At 41.6% G+C, this 21,408-nt stretch overlaps 1 protein-coding gene across 1 annotated transcript in view; it reads left to right on the top strand.

Moving 5' to 3' along the window:
* The first annotated feature begins 112 nt into the window (after positions 1-112).
* LOC115135261 (serine/threonine-protein kinase 32C-like) overlaps positions 113-21,408 on the top strand; it is a 155,147-nt gene continuing 133,851 nt past the window's right edge. Inside the window, exon 1 of the mRNA XM_029669749.2 lies at positions 113-616. Coding sequence (XP_029525609.1) covers positions 535-616 — 82 coding nt within the window. The 5' untranslated portion in view covers positions 113-534. The remainder of the gene's footprint in view (positions 617-21,408) is intronic.

The raw sequence follows: 21,408 nt of genomic DNA, 5'->3' as shown, positions 1-21,408 counted from the left end.
CTGTTAATGATGTAGCCTATTCTAAGGTCAGGGAAGTAAAGTGTTAACCCCATTTTCAATGATCTGGCGCCACCCTTTTCCTAATTAGATTCGCATTTTCGCAATGACCGTATCCAGTTAGAGAATATACAGCAGCACTTCCTATAATATTGAAAAATGTTTTTAAAGGTCTAACCGCTAGAACGAGAGCTGCAGAGAGGCTGGGTTCTTCACATGCATGACAGTGAGACTCAAACGTCGACTAGAGAACTGTCACACACGGCTCTGCGAACATAAGTCAGTTGAGGACGGGAAGAGAAAAATAGGAAAGCCGATTGTTTTTCTTTTTAAAACAGTATTGAGGCTCACTATTCGATCTAATCTATCGTCTTTGTTGTTTTAGTGAGGCAAAGTCGCAGTGCGTAAATGAGATTTAAAAAAAACATATATTTTTTGAAACAATAACAGAGGGAGCGATGCATTTTTTCAACGTGTCCAACACACAGCTGTAGTTTTTTTTAACGAGCGAGGAATGCTATCTGAGCTCGCGCATCAATGTTTCACTGGGGCAAGTGGAAGAAGAGGATGGGCGCGAATAGTTCTTCTAAGAGACCGGTCTACGATGAAAAGGAAGATGGTAAGAAAACACAAAGCATTGCTTGCTATTCGTTTGAGTTCATGGTGAACTACAGTGCAACGTTGTAGCGCCACTCAAATTGCACGTGAGTCAAAGTTACAGTGTAGCCTTCTGAAGGCTACATTCATTGGATTAAGCAATTCCATCCATGTGTTGCCTACTGCTTGTACAATCGGTGACGATGGGCATTCTAGGCTAAACTCGTTCCACCTCGAGAATTTTGGAGGAAATATTTCTCAAATGATATCCTCCTCAAGCAAGGTCTTGCTTGCAGCCTAGATATGAAAGGAGAGGTCGGGGGTGGGGTGTTAAACTTTAGATTGGACACTGAAACAAAATGTAAAATGTAGGGCATACATAGTCTAGCAACTAACATCATATTTCACACTTGTCTCTGCCAAACTATGCCAATGTAATGTTTGTTGTTCTTTATGACAAGAAAACAACTGTTCCAGAAAGATGACACTGAAATATTGGTTGCAATCTATTTATTCTGTCGATCAATCAAGTGGTTAGTGTCTAAAGCCATTATCATTACTTATGGGGATTACATACAATGCAGAAGTCTCATTGTTTTCTTGTTATTCTTCAGCCTTTCCAGAAGGAACATTTCCCCTGTCATTCTCTGTAAAAAAATAAGATAGTGTTGGCTGAATGCAAAGAAATATAAGCATGTGAAGTTGTTATTTTTAGTAATTTAGCAGACACTCTTATCCAGAGTGACTTAGTGAGTGCAGTTTTCATACTGATCCCTCATGGGAATTGAACCCACAACCCTGGCATTGCACACGCCATGCTACACCAACTGAACTACACAGGACTGAATAATAACAATAATTGAATAATTAAGACAAGAACAGTGGCACGCATGAAAGTAAGGCTAATTTATGGCTGTTAGTGTAAAGGAGAGTAAGCCCATTGGAGCTTAACCAAATATACCTTGCTTTGAATCATCAATACCCCTTAATGAGCTAAAATACTAATGCTGCCAACGAGTTTTGTAAAATGACAGAAGCGCCTACTAAATGAGGTCCGTTAGAGTTGAGGTCCTATGATAAGGCGGGGGGCAATTCTACGGTAACAGAATCACGCTGAGACTCAGATTTTTCACTTTAAAATGTATGCCAAACAGAAACCATTGATTTCAACGTTAAACAAACTATAAAACCATATGCACGAGGACTACTTTGAACAATTTACACAGAACATTTCACAAAAATCTGAACAAACCATAGATGTCTATGTTTCACAAGTTTGGACATCACAGTAGAGGTGACAAGTCGCCGGTAGTCTAGCAGTTAAGAGCGTTGGGACAGTAACCTAAAGGTAATATGTTGATGTGCCTTAAAGCAAAGCACTTAATTGCTCCTGTAAGTTATTTTGGATAAGAGTGTCTTGGTAGGCGAAGAGCACATCAAACTAGAGTACTGAACTCTACTATTCTTCACTGTGCTGTCCAAACTTGTAAAAAACAACAACATAGATGTCTATGATTAATTCAGATGTGATCTGGTCACCAATCATAGACGTCTACAGTACGTTTGGGCCAAATCAAGGCTGGTCCCACCCGGAGTAAAAATCAACGTGTGTGTGTGTATATATATATATATATATATATATATATATATATATAGATGCTGAAATCAAAAAACCATGTCTGTGGACGTTGAAATCAAGGACATGGTGGACTGACCAAATTTCAACTGCTTTTCAATGTCCATGGACGTTTGGTGCAGGTCGGTGCTCAGTGGGTGTGGATGCTGGTTACAGTGGGTGTGGAAAGAGATGAGAGGTAACATTAACTGGAGAGAGAGAGGTTGTCCAGACTGTTTTCACACTCATTTTGACCACCAGATGACAGAAATAAAAGAGTTCTGAGCTGACCATAACAGTATGCCAGTGGAAGGGAGGACAGTAGCAGGTGACCCAACTGTGGTTTGTGACTACTATGATTCCCCATTGTAGCCAATTCAATTGCAGTAATCCCATTACAGATTATTCGGTAATTCTGTTACCGATTTGGTAAAAGAATTAGGAGTTTGATTACTTAAGTTATAAACAAAAATGTATATCAGTAAAAACTTAACTAATTGGTTGGTTTACCTTTACTTTTGACTTCTGTGAACTTTTATTATCCTCCCTCCTCATGAGGGATATATGGGTTGTTGGTAACAGAATTTTACGGCACAAGGAAATATTTCTTTAACTTAATTTAATTCAAGTAATTTCTCAAACGGAATGTACGTGTTGATATTATTTTGCAGGGGTCTTCAACATTATTGTGTTTTGAAGTATTTCTAATACCTTTTTTAAGACTTTTTCTGCTAGATGTTTTCTAAGATCAATTTGCATCTGTTTGACCAGAAATCAATGCCATTACTTATGCCTATGCCTTTTCTTCTCCCAAAATATGGACTCTTAGCTTTCATTTGACACCCAATTTGCTCCCACGAACACGTTGTTGCTCATGGCTCCTTTACATGGAAATGCCCTTTAGCTACAAGGGTTACCCATTTAGAAGCTACCTTTTTGTCCATAACGTTAAAATGGTACTTTTTAATGAATCAACAGATGTCAGTGAAAGTTATGTAAAAGTAATGGAAAGTGTAATGGGAAGCAATGAACCGTGCCATCTGTGTTGTTTTTGTCAGTGTTCTTTTTCATATGGAGCTATGTACAGTTTGTCAAAGTTATAGAGGAGGCTCTGTTTCCAGAGGAAAAAGGGAGGCAGTTATAAGTTGTTGTTTTTTTTCTTCCCCCTTTTGATTAATGGAGGGGCCTTGAGGCTCAAGGCTGGCATGGAGAAAATGGGGAGGAAACGACATGTATTCTCAATTTTCAAGTCTTATATTATTTCTATGGGCCAGGGTGATTGCTTCGCATTCTATAACGTACTGTTTATTTCTGAATCACAAGTTACATGAATACCTAATTACTTCAGTTACAACCCTGCCTCCACTCCACCTCACCCAGAATGAGCATGCTGTGTATGTTCATCACCTTCCCCATTATCATTATGCGTAGATGCACATACATTAAGTGAATGTTATGCCGTGGTGCAAGGGGGCGGTTGATAGAATTCCTTTCACATCGTGAACATTTTGAGGGCATTAATTCAAGACTGTGTTTGCAGAGAAAGCGAGAGAGACTTTGTCAGTCCCAGTTTAGCCTCACTTGGAAGTGGTGTTCCATTTTATTTTCAGGACATCCAGTGTTACAAGTACAACACAAAAGGATTTGACGTATACAGCTGCATTCGTGAGTTGTATTGACAAATGTCCACCAAGCAAAAACCTGATAATAAGAATGCTGTAAGTACAGACATTGTTAGCTCAGTGGGACATGAATATCCTACTTGTCAGCGACAACTGTTTGGAATTTGTGACAGCAACTTTTGTAAGCTTATTACAGCATTATAGACACAATGTCCTGGGATTTCCCATGATCTTCTATGTAGAATCTCTTACCTTCTAACGACACTCGTGTCGCTCTAGCTCTGCCCGCGTCAATCACACAGACTAATGGTGCAGATGAAATGGACTAATCCGATGGGTCCACAACCCAGCAGTCTGAAGCTCAAACACTCCATGTTAAAAAGGGGTTAGAAGTCCAAAATGTGCCAGCGTCACGGTGGGGCTGTAGGAGTTTTAATGCGTTATCCATCGCCGTATCTGATCTCTACACATTAAAACGGTAGTGATGACATGCCATTCAGTCGATTGTATGGAAGTTGCGGAGTTGGTTTCATGTCAAGAGCATCCACTAAGTGTTGTGTTTGTTTTCTATCTGGGTCTCTAAGAAACAGTATCTCTTGGCTTTTTGGAAAACTGGAAAACTGCACATGGCCTACATCAGGCAGTAATATTAGTGTTCCTTGCCAACAAAGGTCTCGACCATAATCAAGTATTCAGATTGATGTCCAAGAGAAGCTGCCGGAGGGCTATTTTAGTAGATTTTTTAAAATTTATAGCGAGGAAATAAGAGTGAGCCTATAGGATTGAATGTGTAACTCCTTGCATGGCTGTTATGCATTGCATTATTTCTCTGAACTACTTAGAGCTAGTGTCGTATAAACTAGTGTCGTATAAACAGACCATCATATGGCTGGATCCCACTGCAACACTCAAGCCTTTCTTTACAAAGGTCATGCAAACAGTAGCTGGATGAAAGTGTTGAAGCATGAGCAAAGGTAAGTCCCAAGAGAAAGAAGCACTTTGCTTTGACAAAGCCTCACCTTACCACTGCAGTAATGCACTGTGTGTGTAATGAGCTCTATTGTAGTAGTGTATGTGCAAGTTTGTGACTCGGGTATGTGCGTTCCATGAGCATGAGGCTTTGAAGAACAAAACAGCGGGGCAGACATGGAGAAAGATTGCATGGAATACAGAGTCCCAGTTTTCTTTCATCTTCAGCATTACTCTCAATTTCTTACTCTTTCTCTCCATCTATTAAACAGAGCGGTAGCCCTGTGCCTGCAGCTTTTAGCCTCTTACTAGTACTGACTAATTTCCCCTGGCTGATATATGGTGTTCATACTGTAGTATCTGATTCGTGGTGGGAAAGGAATACCTCACCAACTTCACAAGTTGGACATACTGTTCTGTAAAAGGATGGCAATAACATCCCAAACAACCCTTGGACTTTGGGTGACTGATTAGAACTATCCCCTTTTGGGTAGTAGTAGGCTACACTCTTAACAAAAAATATACAACCTTTAAAAGGGTTCTTCAGCTGTCGTCAGAAGAACCCTTTGAATAAACCCTTTTGGTTCCAGGCAAAACCCTTTTGGTTCCAAGTAGACCTGTTTTGGGTTCTATGTAGAACCCTTTTTAAGGTGATGTTAAAATTATATATATATGTACTTACAGAAGATGCCACTTTCTAAAGGTATTCAATATTTACAATTCCCTAACCTTGTACTCGCTTCTGGTGATAAACAGGAGACGGTGTTCATAACAAAACTATAGTTTCAGACTAAAGGTGTCTTCAAAGAGATCAGCTCAGCTGGGTGCTGAGATAAAAACAGAAAGGAGAAAGGTCGCTCTGTGTGTGTGTGTGGGGGGGGGGGGGGGGTTATGGTGTGAGTTAGTGATGCACGGTTGACTCATAACCTGCAGTCCCTGTGGTTATATCTGCGGGATGTGCTGATTTTAGGGTCATGACATATTGTGTGGGTGGGTGGCAGGAGGAAGGGTTGAATAAAGAGAAATCAATGCATTAACATTCCATAAATGTATCATTATTGAGCAATTCATATTTATAGGCTATATTAAGGTTTTCTTTAATTATGTTTGCATGGCGTTAGTGCGTAGCCTAAACCTAAATATTAGGGCATAACAGTAGCGTGCTAAAAAACAATTCCCTAAACACACCAATTGCCAGATGCTTTTGTGAACAGAAGAAGTTAACGGCGATTCACTGAGGCAAAAGGACAATGTTGATGTTAATGAATAAAAGTGAAAAGTTGCGAAGTGGAGAGTTGAAAATAAATAGATGGGTCAGAGCAGTAGTTTAAAGTTTGGTAAAGATTTGGTGAAGTTGTAAAATAAGGATGATAGCAGTGCCGGTGTTGTGCCAAAAGCCCCCCCATCACGTGAATGCGCATGCACTCAATTCTTCATGGCTGCGTTTCATTGATTTTTTTTATTTTTATGTTGGTTTGATTGTGGGGGAGGCACTAATGTCTGCAGTTTTCGGTTTGGCTATTTTTTTCAAGTGTATTAGTCCATAAATAAATATCTTTGCCAAAATTCGTCATCTCGCCCATGTCTTATTCGACTAGTAGTTGTTCTGAAATGTTTATTGCTTGCCTACATTAATTATTAATTTTGGTTGCCTATCCTGATGTGAAGTTTGTTTTATAGAAAGTATAGAATGCCTGGCACACTTCTGAATAATGTTGGTAGCTCATGTTGACCAGTAGTGTGTGCCACAAAGTATTTGACTCTAACCACAAAATTAAAGACATTTGTAGGGGGGTTCGGAAAGTCTATTTCTTTTGCCAGATGAAATTTCCCCCCCTACTAATTTTCTTAATTTTATGGCTAGAGTCAAATGCTTTATGTGGCACACACGATTGGTCAACATGAGCTACCAAAATGATTATGAAGTGTGCCAGGCCTTGCAGTCCTAAAATAGAAGGTGGGGTGGGATATTTCGGCAGGCAAGAAAATAGCCTTTCTGAACCCCCCCCCCCATAATCATTATTGTGCTTTGTGGTTGATGGGTGGGGGGGAAGTTGATGGTGGAGGTACTGGGGGTGCTCTATTGAGGGTGAAGGGACCTATTGGGGAGGAGATTCTTCATGTAGGCACATTCGGCCATAGTTTTGTTAATTATATTATTATACATTTTTTTTCTAATATAACAATTTACTGTGATTATGGACTTTATTTTTCGCCCAGAGTTCAATTTTATTTTATTATTACTACTGTACCTATATAATTTAAACTAAAACCAGAAAAAGTGTGCATTTTTAAACACATTTTTTGGGAAAAGCAGTAAGATGGAGAAGCACGATGGGATGGTTCGGTGAGTGAGTTTATTACCAAGTGCATCGGTGATGATGTACCCAAGGCGACAATTAAAACCTTCCCCAACCAGAAACCGTGGATTGATGGCAGCATTCGTGCAAAACTGAAAGTGCAAACCACTGCTTTTAATCAGGGCAAGGCGACCGGAAACATGGCCGAATACAAACCGTGTAGCTATTCCCTCCAAGGCAATCAAACAAGCTAAGCGTCAGTATAGAGACAAAGTAGAGTTGCAGTTCAATGGCTCAGACACGAGAGGTATGTGGCAGGGTCTACAGTCAATCACGGACTACAAAAAGAGAACCAGCCCCGTCGCGGACCCCGATGTCTTCCTCACAGACAATCCTAAACAACTTCTTTGCTCGCTTTGAGGACAATGCAGTGCCACCGACACGGCCCGCTAACAAAACCTGCGGCCAACGTGAGTAAAACATTTAAACGTGTTTACCCTCGCAAGGCTGCCGGCCCAGACGGCATCCCCAGCCGTGGCCTCAGAGCATGCACAGACCAGCTGGCTGGTGTGTTTACGGACATATTCAATCAATCCCTATCCCAGTCTGCTGTTCCCACATGCTTCAAGAGGGCCACCATTGTTCAAGTTCCCAAGAAAGCTAACTGAGCTAAATGACTATCGCCCCATAGCACTCACTTCCGTCATGAAGTGCTTTGAGAGACTAGTCAAGGATCATATCACCTCCACCCTAACTGATACCCTAGACCCACTTAACTTTTCTTACCGCCCCAATAGGTCCATAGATGACGCAATCACACTACACACTGCCTGAACCCATCTGGACAAGAGGAATACCTATGTAAGAATGCTGTTCATTGACTACAGCTCAGCATTTAACACCATAGTACCTCCAAACTCGTCATTAAGCTTGAGACCCTGGGTCTCGACCCCGCCCTCTGCAACTGGGTCCTGGACTTTTTGACAGTCCCCCCAGGTGGTGAGGGTAGGAAACAACATCTCCACCCCGCTGATCCTCAACACTGGGGCCCCACAAGGGTGCGTTCGGAGCCCTCTCCTGTACTCCATGTTCACCCATGACTGCGTGGCCATGCACGCCTCCAACTCAATTAACAAGTTTGCCGCCGCCGGCGATTGGTAGGCTTCATTACCAACAACGATGAGATGGCCTACAGGGAGGGGGTGAGTGCCCTCGGAGTGTGGTGTCAGGAAAATAACCTCACACTCAACGTCAACAAAACAAAGGAGATGATCGTGGACTTCAGGAAACCACAGAGGGAGCACCCCCCTATCCACATCGACGGGACAGTAGTGGAGAGGGTAGTAAGAATGAAGTTCCTCGGCATACACATCACGGACAAACTGAAATGGTCCACCCACACAGACAGCGTGGTGAAGAAGGTTGAAGAAATTTGGCTTGTCACCAAAAGCACTCACAAACTTCTACAGATGCACAATCGAGAGCATCCTGTCGGGCTGTATCACCGCCTGGTACGGAAACTGCTCCACCCACAACCGCAAGGCTCTCCAGAGGGTAGTGAGGTCTGCACAACGCATCACCGGAGGCAAACAACCTGGCCTCCAGGATACCTACACCACCCGATGTCATAGGAAGGCCAAAAAGATCATGAAGGACAACAACCACCCGAGCCACTGCCTGTTCACCCCGCTATCATCCAGAAGGTGAGGTCAGTGGAGGTGCATCAAAGCTGGGACAGAGACAGAAGCTGTTTTTCAATCTCAAGGCCATCAGACTGTTAAACAGCCATCACTAACTTTGAGTGCCTGCTGCCAACATACTGACTCAAATCTCTAGCCACTTTAATAATTAAAAATTGATGTAATAAATGTATCACTTTAAACAATGCCACTTTATATAATGTTTACATACCCTACATTACTCTACTCATATGTATATACTGTACTCTGTACTATCTACTGCATATTTTCTATGTCGTTCGGCCGTCGCTCATTCATATATTTATATGTACATATTCTTATTCATTCCTTTAAACTTGTGTAAGGTAGTTGTTGTGAAATGGGGGGGGGTGTAATTAACAGCCAATGTTAACTATTTTTTTATTTGGAGCTATGGCAGTTAATTGAAAAACATTCTAACAGTATTTCTGATTGTCTTCTCAACTCACCATCACATACGTTTCATGTGGATCTATGACGGTCAATTGCAAATTAGTCTGTCATGTCTCTTATCTCAGCAGCACTAATGAGATAAGTGTGCTTGACTCATGTCGTGTCAGATTTTCTCAGTCAGGGGGAGTGGTCGACATTACGCACCTCATCTCTGCTGTCACATAGGAACCAAGACACCTCCTTAGTGACCCGTGAATGCGTTTACTGCATGATACAAACCCCCCAAAATCTATTTTAAATCCAAGTTGTAAGGCAACAAAATAGGTAAAAATCCAGGGGGGTTGATACTTTCGCAAGCCACTGTAGGCCTAATTCTGAGACAATAAGAAGACACGGTGGCAGAGTAAATTCAACCACACATTTGTTTCATTAAAAAACACAGCAACATCTGTTCTGTGCACAAAATATATTGTGTGTAACAAAGTTAGTGGGGTGCATGCTAATAGCGTTTCCAACGTCACTCGCGACTTGGAGTGGTTGTTTTGTTTGCTCTGCATGGCTAACGCTGCTTCGAGGGTGGCTGTTGTCGTTGTGTTCCTGGTTTGAGCCCAGGTAGGGGCGAGGAGAGGGACGGAAGCTATACTGTTATACTGGCAATATTAAAGTGCCTATAAGAACATCCAATAGTCAAGGTTAATGAAATACAAATGGCATAGAGAGAAATAGTCCTATAATTCCTATAATAACTACAACCTAAAACTTCTTACCTGGGAATATTGAAGACTCATGTTAAAAGGAACCACCAGCTTTCATATGTTCTGAGCAACGAATTTTAAACGTTAGCTTTCTTACATAGCACATATTGCACTTTTACTTTCTTCTCTAACAATGTTTTTGCATTTAAACCAAATTGAACATGTTTCACTATTTATTTGAGGCTAAATTGATTTTATTGATGTATTACATTTAAGTTAATGTGTTCATTCAGTATTGTTGTAATTGTCATTATTACAAATACATTTTTTAAAAATCTGCCTATTTAAAAATGTATATATATATATTGTCAGCTTTGTTTGGTCCTCCAATAATCGGTATCGGTATCTACGTTGAACAATCATAATCGGTCGACCTCTAGTCCTAGGCTAGCGAGCATTTGAACAAGCCTAACTTCCTTTCATGGGCAATGATGCGCCAGGCCAGCTAGTTAACATTCGCCTACTACATCTAGCTACATGTTGAACTTCCATACTTTCAGGCCAGGGGCACAACGTATGATTCTTGGTTGTCAGAATTGCTGTTATTAATCATTGACCAGTATGGAGAATTAATTAATTAACCACAACTTCGGGTTGGGCGGTATCCAGATTGCTAAATGCTAACGAGTGCGTTGCGAACATTTAGTACAGTTTCTGACCTAAACTATACAAGTAACTAAAAATGCTACTCACAGTTTGATGCACTCAAAAATCTAATATTAACCAGCAAGGCTATTGATCCAGGAGGGGATTCTCTGCTGTTACCAAGAAAATGCTTGATTTTTTTGAAGAAGCTAACCACTTAGTTAGATACTTTTGGTCATGTAGTGTATGTGGACACCTCATCGAACATCTCATTCCAAAATCATGGACCTTAATATGGAGTTGGTCCCCCTTTGGTGCTATAACAGCCTACACTTTTCTGGGAAGGCTTTCCACTAGATGTTGGAATATTGCTGCTGGGACTTGCTTCCATTTAGCCACCGGTATTAGTGAGGTTGGGCACTGATGGTGGGAGATTAGGCCTGGCTCGCAGTCAGCATTCCAATTTCTCCCAAAGGACAACAGCAAAATGAGATGCAACAATTGAAGTATTTTTTTTTCTTCAGTGACGTTTGGCATCTGATGTGGTTGGTCTGAAGTTAAATCCAAACTGGCTTCCCTTAAATGTTTTTTTGGGTGCTGCAGGACCATTTCACAGCTGAGCTCACTCGCTGATTGGCTATAATTTTTTATCAAGGGATGCCAAATGCTCGCTGGCTTCCAATGCGTTCAACGCTACGGGCAGCAACAATGCCATACTCTTTTTGACCAAACAGCATCAGATGGATACGCTACACATACTGAGACAGAGAGGCGCTGTTTCATTCGCTCAGATGCTTTCTCCAGTGAGATACATTCAGCCTCCTGCGAATTGAAGGAAATGTATGAAACTCAACGAGACGAAAGATAAATAATGAGTTTAAATCATTTTTCTTTGTTAATTTTATGAGGAAGCCTGGCTTCCCTTGGCATCCATGAATACACACCACTGTTCCAAAGTGCTCCGCTCTTGTAACCTGTTGCTCTTGGTGTATCATTCAATGGGTCCATATTGCAGAGGGATACACATTCATAACTAATGCAGAGGCATGCCCGCCGTCCCACCATAGATGGAGTGTCATCTGTACAAATTCCCACCATTCGATCCCATGGAATCTGTTTTTCGCCAATATTGCAGCCCACTGAACATCCCTATGCTGTTTCGTGCTCGGAAATCGTGAGATGGAAGAATGTCTTCGTAATTACCATCCCCCGACATGTATAGAGAACAAAAGTCAGTGCATGGGCATCTCGGCCCTCACAGCTGAAGTCCATTTGGAGAGCAGAAGCTGGAGAGTTTGAGTCGTTCAGTCAGTTTCCTCTTGATTGCTAACAATCGCATTTATGGCGGTTTTAACAGTGTTATATGACAAAGGTATTGATGTGAGTTCACATGCCTCTGCTTCCCCACACATTGTTTTCACCATATCAATTGCGGCCAGTAATATCAAAATATTTGCAATAGTGTGTGGTTTCATCGCGTAGCAGGCCTAGCTATTCACTGTGGGTATGATTGAAGTGCAAAGGTCAAGTGTGGCCATTTTCCCATGCTCTCAGGGAGCTCTCTGGTTGAATTTTATCTTTTAGATTTGAATAATTGTCATTTAGATTGAGAGACAAAGGCAATATTATATTGCATGTATGCATGTACAGTGGGGAGAACAAGTATTTGACACACTGCCGATTTTGCAGTTTTTCCTACTTACAAAGCATTTAGAGGTCTGTAATTTTTATCATAGGTACACTTCAACTGTGAGAGACGGAATCTAAAACAAAAATCCAGAAAATCACATGATTTTTAAGTAATTAATTTGCATTTTATTGCATGACATAAGTATTTGATCACCTACCAACCAGTAAGAATTCCGGCTCTCGCAGACCTGTTAGTTTTTCTTTAAGAAGCCCTCCTGGTCTCCACTCATTACCTGTATTAACTGCACCTGTTTGAACTCGTTACCTGTATAAAGACACCTGTCCACACACTCAATCAAACAGACTCCAACCTCTCCACAATGGCCAAGACCAGAGAGGGTGTAAGGACATCAGGGATAAAATTGTAGACCTGCACAAGGCTGGGATGGGCTACAGGACAATAGGCAAGCAGCTTGGTGAGAAGGCAACAACTGTTGGCGCAATTATTAGAAAATGGGAGAAGTTCAAGATGACGGTCAATCACCCTCGGTCTTGGGCTCCATGCAAGATCTCACCTCGTGGGGCATCAATGATCATGAGGAAGGTGAGGGATCAGCTCAGAACTACATGGCAGGACCTGGTCAATGACCTGAAGAGAGCTGGGACCACAGTCTCAAAGAAAACCATTAGTAACACACTACGCCGTCATGGATTAAAATCCTGCAGCGCACGCAAGGTCCCCCTGCTCAAGCCAGCGCATGTCCAGGCCCGTCTGAAGTTTGCCAATGACCATCTGGATGATCTAGAGGAGGAATGGGAGAAGGTCATGTGGACTGATGAGACAAAAATAGAGATTTTTGGTCTAAACTCCACTTGCCGTGTTTGGAGGAAGAAGGATGAGTACAACCCCAAGAACACCATCCCAACCCTGAAGCATGGAGGTGGAAACATAATTCTTTGGGGATGCTTTTCTGCAAAGGGGACAGAACGACTGCACCGTATTAAGGGGAGGATGGATGGGGCCATGTATCGTGAGATCTTGGCCAACAACCTCCTTCCCACAGTGTATGTAAATCCAACAATTTCAACATTTTACTGAGTTACAGTTCATATAAGAAAATCAGTCAATTGAAATAAATTCATTGGGCCCTAGTCTATGGATTTCACATAAATGGGCTGGGGCGCAGCCATGGGTGGGGTTGTAAAGCTCAGCCAATCAGAATTTGTTTTTCCCCACAAAGGGCTTTATTACAGACAGAAATACTCCTCAGTTTCATTATCTGTCTGGGTGGTTGGTCTCAGACAATCCCGCAGGTGAAGAAGCCAGATGATGAGGTCCTGGGTTGCACGTGGTTGTGAGGCCGGTTGGACGTACCTCCAAAACATATTATTTAACATAGCTTATAGCCCCCTTAGTTTACAGTCAACAATATACAGTAGGGTCAGAAATTATTGATAAACTTGATCAAGATTAGTAATAATTACTGCACAAAATAGATTAAATACAGAGCTATATTCTATGCTCCCAAAAATTGGGGAATTATATTATTTTATATGAATACAATTTCTTATAGATTTTGTTTAACAAGTAATATATTTTTTAAATTTAGGGGTCAAAATGATTGACACCCCAAAGATACTTTATAAATAAAGTAGTCCAAAGTTTAGTATTTGGTCCCATATTCCTAGCTCGCAATGAGTACATCAAGCTTGTGACTCTACAACCCTATCAAGGGTGTCAATAATTTCAGACCCCACTTTATATCTGAGTGTGAGAGAAAGGAACACAGCTCTTGACTATTCCCAATGGTAGCCTGTAGGTTTGGGCAGTATTCTGATTTTCATACCTTTGCTGTACCATACCAGGGCATACAGTATTACCGGTAGTGCACACACGGGGTGCTATTTCTTTCTAATTAAATAATGAATGCTAACAAAGTACAAGTGAATTCCTATAGTGGATGCTAGCTTAATGATTACCAGCAAAGTGTAGGCGAACACAACCTGATTACAAGGACAGACAACCCATCTCATAAAGTGACACAAATATCTAAAAAAGCCACACAGTTTGCTGCACGCACAAAACAAATATTATAATCCAGGAGGGGATTTGATTTATTCTCTGTTGTAACTGAGAAGCTTGCAAGATGGCTACTTAGCTAGCAAGTTAGCAAACCAAATGCATAGCTGGATCCCTGAGCTGGAGAACATTTATTTGCCACATTTTAGGTAGTTAAACTTTTCTAGTTATGATATTTAGCTGGCAAACATTAGTAGTGAATTTCATCTCGTTTGCGCTGCACAACAGTGGATCGTCACTTTGCGACGCTTCCGTTTCCGACATATGCTCTTTGAGCCAGTCACATGGTATGTTTGTTTACAATCAACTGCTTTGGGGAATATCTCCATAATGGTAAAAAAAATATGCAAAAGGTGAAATGAAGAATTGATCTATTAACCAAGTGCACGAGTTGACTGCAGGTATATAACAAATATTCAAATGACGGTAACATTGAAAATGTTTCAAAATACCCTGATAAACCACCCAAGCCTAGTAGCCTGTCTGAAATTCAAAGTGCATATTCACATGTCCATGAGAAAGCAAGCGAGAACGATACAGTTTTAAATAGAAGAAAAAGGATAAAGATGTAGATTTTGAACCACAAAATCAATGAAGATGTTTTACAAAATCATGTAATTTTGTTTAATTTACAGTATGTGTAATTCCAGGCTCTGTTTTTCAGACCAGCTGTTTTCATTAATGTGTGTGCGCGTGCGTGCGTTGATTGTTCAGAACAGAGTACTGGAGCTTCTTCTCAATCCCCTGGGGAGTGCGCTGAAAGCAGCCCAGGTTCCTGCATTTTTTTGGGGGGGCACTCTGCTTTAGACATTCCACAGAGATGCCCCTTGAAACCAATTGGGCTCCACTTACAGATCATCTTAAACAAGCCTCATATTGTGCTAGGGAAGTTCTACACCATGTGACTGGACTTGACTAGTGTTATATAACAGGAATAAGACATGCCTTGGAGAGGTTTAGAGTGTTAATTTATTCATGTGACTCTTTGGAGGTCAGGGACAGGCAGAGATTGTATTTTGTGTCCAGCAGTACAACCAGAACAGTAAGAGAATGAGGCCAGGGGAGGTTACTGTGTAGTGCTTTATTCTCAGGCTAGTTGCCTGTCTACCTCACTTTGCATATTGATTGCTCTATTGAATTAATGTCATTTTGATTGGCATATCATTAAAGGGATAGGGCAAGGTTTTGTCAATTAAGCCCTTTTCTACTTACCCAGCATCAGATTAACCAATGGATACCATTTCTATGTCTCTGTGTGCAGTTTGAAGGAAGTTGAAGAGCCATTGGTAACTAGCGTTAGCACAATGATTGGAAGTCTACTGGAACAGCTAGCATGCTGGTATCCATGAGTTCATTTGACTCTGGGTAAGTAGAAAAAGAGTTGAATTGGCAAAATCTCACACTATCCCTTTAATATGGTTCCAGACTTTTTGAGATGTGATAATATTAAAACAACCAACCAATGTGTTGGAGTTAGCGGACATGCAGCCTGTTGGGCTTAGGACATTCCCCTTGATATGATAAGAGCTCCCTTCACTACACCACGCCTCTGTAGAGCTGTGGGCCTCACTCATGATGCCAGAGGGAGTGGTGTCACTCTCACAGTGGCAGCACGCTTGGTTCATTGATGAAATACTGCTCACTGAACCCATGAATCGGCCCTGAAATGTGACGCCATCAAAAGGAAGGAATAAATACACTGTGGAATGAGTAAAAATAACAGGCTATGTACAGGGAGTACCAGTTCCGAGTTGATGTGCAGGGGTACGAGGTAATTGAGGTAGCTACAGTATTTACATATAGGTAGGGGTAAATATAGGTAGGGGCAGCGTGTGTGTGTGGCATTAGTATGCATGTATGTGCATTATATGTTTGTGTGTGTGTGTCTTTGTGTGAATGCATGAACAGTATAGTGGATGGAGCACTGTGTCCTAGATATCTATTAAGGCTCACAGAAGTTAGGTGTATCTGGGCCAGAACTCAACGTGTCCTGCCGCAGCCCCAACCAAGAACTGGACAGAGAACTAGGCCAGCCTCCATTTCCTCTCTGAACCCCCACATCTGAAGTTTGTATCTGCCATCATCACTTCTCGTTAGGAATCCAAATATGCCAGAAAGTATACTTTTTAGGGTTTTCATTCTTCCCGTTTCTTTGCACCATACTTTTAATTTACTCCATAATTATTTGTGTGTGTGGACAGCTTGTGTAACGATGCATGATTCAGCCCTCTGCCTACTTTTCACTTCGGGGAGAGTAACAAAATGCAACTATGGTGTAATGTCCTCTCCTCACATCCAACCCAAAGCCCCCTGCAACCTCCTCCAATCTGAAGACTGAAGGCTGCTACACATACTCTATGAATATCCTATACTCTTCTCGCCCCCGTCTTGTTCTTGTTTCTCTGTTCCATTTCCTCCGCTCCATCCCTCTCTCCCTGTGGTCTCTAAATAGATCTCAAGTGTTTTCCTGTGTGCTCTGTAGGACTGACCCCATGTAGTCGACTGGTCGATTGTTTGGTTTGTATTTTTGTGTTAATTAGGGATCCCCATTAGCTGCTGCCTCTGCAGCAGCAGCTAATTACATGACATATTAAAGCACTTACATTACATATAAAACAAAAGATCAAACAGTACATCATAACATTATTACACCACTACATATCTACATATCTAAAATACGAAATGTTTAATACCACCACACAACAATATCCCAATGTATGCATGTGTCTGTACATTTGTGTGTCTCTCTGTGTGTCTCTCTTCAGTCCCCCCTGTTTCATAAGGTGTATTTTTACCTTAAAAATGACTTCTTTAAAAAAAAAAAATTAAAAATGTTTTCATTCTACTGCTTGCATCAGTTACCTGATGTGGAATAGAGTTCCATGGAGTCATATGTAGTACTGTGCGCCTCCCATAGTCTCTTCTGGACTGTGACAAAACCTCTGGCATGTCTTGTGGGGTATGCATGGGTGTCTGAACTGTGTGCAAGTATTTTAAACAGACAGCTCGGTACATTCAGCTTGTCAACACCTCTTACAAAAACAAGTAGTGATGAAGTCAATTTCTCTTCCACTTTGAGCCATGAGAGATTGACATGCATGTTATTTCTCTGTGTACTTTTTAAGGGCTTGCCTTGCTACCCTGTTCTGAGCCAACTGTGAAGTCCCTCTTTGTAGCACCTGACCACCCTACAGAACAGTAGTCTAGGTGTGACAAAACTAGGGCCTGTAGGACCCGCCTTGTTGATAGTGTTGTTAAGAAGGCAGAGTAATGCTTTATTATGGACAGACTTCTCCCCATCTTAGCTACGGTTGTATCAATATGTTTTGACCATGACAGTCACCTCAACTTGCTCAATTTCCACATTATTCATCACGAGATGTAGTTGAGGTTTAGGGTTTAGTGAATGATTTGTCCCAAATTTCAATGCCTTTAATTTTGGAAATATTTCTGACTAACTTATTCCATGCTACCCATTCTGAAACGAACTGCAGCTCTTTAAGTGTTGCAGTCATTTCAGTTGCTGTAGTAGCTGACGTGTGGAGTCATCCGCATACATAGACTCACTGGCTTTACTCCAAGCCTAAACAGCTACCCTGGGGAATTCCTGATTCTACCTAGATTATATTGGAGAGGCTTCCATTAAAGAACACCCTCTGTTTTCTGTTAGACAAGTAACTCTTCATCCACATTATAACAGGGGGTGTAAAGCCATAACACAAACATTTTTCCAGCAGCAGACTGATAATGTCAAAAGCTCCACTGAAGTCTAACAAGACAGCCCCCACAATCATTTTGTCATCACTTTCTCTCAGCCAATCATCAGTCATCTGTGTAAGTGCAGTGCTTGTTGAGTGTCCTTCCCTATAAGTGTGCTGAAAGTCTGTTGTCGATTTGTTTACTGTGAAATACAATGCTATCTGGTCAAACACCATTTTTTTCAGAAGTTTACGAAGGGTTGGTAACAGGCTGATTGGTCGGCTAAATGAGCCAGTAAAGGGGGCTTTACTATTCTTGGGTGGCAGAATGACTTTAGCTTCCCTCCAGGTCTGAGGGCACACATTTTCTAGTAGGCTTAAATTGAAAATGTGGCAATATCGTCCGCTATTATCCTCAGTCATTTTCCATCCAGATTGTCAGACCCCGGTGGCTTGTCATTGTTGATAGACAACCATTTTTTTCACCATTTCCACACTTTACTTTACGGAATTCAAAAGTGCAATTCTTGTCTTTCATAATTTGGTCAGATATAGTTGGATGTATGATGTCAGCGTTTGTCGCTGGCATGTCATACCTAAGTTTGCTTATCTTGACAATGAAAAAGTAATTCAAGTATTTGTCAATATCAGTGGGTTTTGTGATGAATGAGCCATCTGATTCAATGAAAGCCGAGTTTGGCTTTTTCCCAAAATGTAATTTTAGGTGCTCCAAAGCTTTTTACCATCATTCATCATTCATTATTGTTAGCACTTGGTGGTCTATAGCAGCTTCTCACCAGAATGGGCTTTAGGTGAGGAAGATGAACCTGAAGTCATATTACTTCAATAGTATTTAACATGAGATCGTCTCTAAGCTTTACTAAAATGTGGTTTTGAATATAGACCACAACACCGCCCCATTTGGCATTTGTCTTTTCAGTAGATGTTATAACCATGTTTTGCTACCTCTGTATCATCAAAGGTATTATCTAAGTGCATTTCAGAGATCTGAATGTCATCTGTTACAAGCAAGTTTTTGACCTCATAGACCTTGTTCCTCAGGCTGCATATGTTAATATGGGCTATTTTGTAGCATTTTTCTGGTTTGCTTGATTGTTTTTAATGCTTTACTGGGAAGGTTCTCATAAGTAGACTTGCTTATGTTATTTCTATTGGAGCTGATAGTGCAGGGTGAGCTGTTTCAAGTCATTGTTTCAATGCAGCCTTGAAATGCGTGGACATTATTCCAGGAGCCAAGAGGATTTGGATGGACTCTGTCATTCCTGTAGAGTATCGTATTTTCCAGAAGGTGTCAAAGTTATCTATAAAAGTTATTCCAGCAGAGCTACAATAATCTTTTAGCCACGTGTAATGCAGTAACCTGCTGAATCTTTCACACCTGCGGCCCAACTATGGTACTGGACCTAAAATTATTGGCAGTTTTTTGTATTCTTTTAATGCTAAAATCTGTTATTTTCTGATTTTCTGAGCTAGCCCTCCTGATGTCATTTGACCCCACATGGACTACGACAGTGTCAGCTCCCAGCATCTGTTGTAGAATGGTTGGAAGCAGCCTTATGATGTCCTGCACTCGTGCTCCTGGATAGCACAGGGTTTTTGCAACGGGAACATGTTGTTTCTCACCATAGAGATGCTGATAATGACAGCTGGTGAGGTTGAATGGGCCGGTCTCGCAGGCAGTTTCGCAGTCTGAGGGTGGGAGCTCCGAGAATCTGAACCTGTGGGAGAACCCATCAGAGAGGGAGACAGAACAGAGGACGAAGACGCCGGTACCTCCGGATCCGATCTCGAATGGGAAGCCCCTAATGAAGAAGGCGCCGGAACCTCTGGATCCAGGCCGGCAAAGTAATTTCTGGTCTGTGTCCGGTCCGGGCTTAACATCTTCAAGGAGACCCCCGTTGCCAGAGGACACTTTCTTCGACTTCCACAGCGAGTGACGTTGTGGAGAAACGACACGGTGGCGACACTTCCACCAGAGCAGCATCCGGCTCTGTGTAGGTTTGCTACCTGCTTGCTAAGAGTAGCCCCTTTAGTCCTCTGCAAGCAAGCAGTTGTTACATTGAAAGTCAGCACAGTCCACATTGTTCTGGAACAAAGCAAAGTAAACACAGCTCCTGCAGCGCTGGAAACATCTGTTTTTACATCCATTGAGAATGACAATAGTTCTTCAACGTAGCCTATTTGAAGAAACATTTCAGCTCTCTCCCTTTCGATAACCACTCAGCATGAAATGGGAAAAGAAATGTCATGAAATAGGCCTACCTGATTACTTCTTATCCTTTGGCAAATATTCTACAGCTGTGTCTGTTTGTCAGGAGCTCACAGGCACAGGAAACTATTAAGGCCCAAAATGGGATGGACCAAATTAATAGTTGATACAATGTTTCAAGTTCCTTGCAGATAGGCCATGAATAGCCAATGTGATATGTAGAAAATATCCTGATTTAAAAAATATATCCTATCTGTAGGCTGCAATGTAATTTGTTTGTTGGTTTATGTAGTACATTTTTACGTATTGGCATTAGAAGTTACTTTTTAGATTTGTATAATTTTCATTTAGATATAATTTTGATTAACCACATGGCATTGATTTTGAGATATTTAGCTGTTCCACGAAAATGTGCACATGAAAACCATAACTGGCATGCAGATCAGTATAAATGGTACAATAACTTGGCACTCTAAATTGAAAGGTTGCCGGCCACTGGTGTAGCCTATTACTGGCAACTTGAGGAGCGTAATGGCAGAATCTGCCAAGACCAGCTGCAACGGGAGGAGGGTCTGGAACAGTTTATTTTTCTGCTGGTTATGCTATTTTGATCTCTTGCTCCTTTTTTAGTCATTTGTGTCTTCATTTTATCTTCTGTCGCAGTGTTCAAAGCATCAGACAAGCTCAGTAGCTTAGATATACACTGCTAAAAAAAATTAAGGGAACACTTAAACAACACAATGTAACTCCAAGTCAATCACACTTCTGTGAAATCAAACTGTCCTCTTAGGAAGCAACACTGACAATACATTTCACATGCTGTTGTGCAAATGGAATAGACAACAGGTGGAAATTATAGGGAATTAGCAAGACACCCTCAATAAAGGAGTGGTTCTGCAGGTGATAACCACAGACCACTTCTCAGTTCTTATGCTTCCTGGCTGATGTTTTGGTCACTTTTGAATGCTGGCGGTGCTTTCACTCTAGTGGTAGCATGAGACTGAGTCTACAACCCACACAAGGTTTGCTGTGTCTGTCAGCGTAGGGTCCAGAGCATGGAGGCGCTACCAGGAGACGGGCCAGTACATCAGGAGACGTGGAGGAGGCCGTAGGAGGGCAACAACCCAGCAGCAGGACCGCTACGTCCGCCTTTGTGCAAGGAGGAGCAGGAGGAGCACTGCCAGAGCCCTGCAAAATGACCTCCAGCAGGCCACAAAGGA

This window comes from Oncorhynchus nerka, linkage group LG10 (genome assembly GCF_034236695.1).
Source record: "Oncorhynchus nerka isolate Pitt River linkage group LG10, Oner_Uvic_2.0, whole genome shotgun sequence".
NCBI classification, from domain to species: Eukaryota; Metazoa; Chordata; class Actinopteri; order Salmoniformes; family Salmonidae; genus Oncorhynchus; species Oncorhynchus nerka.
The sequence above is the reverse complement of the archived record's forward strand: the minus strand, read 5'-3'. Positions and strand labels throughout refer to the sequence as shown.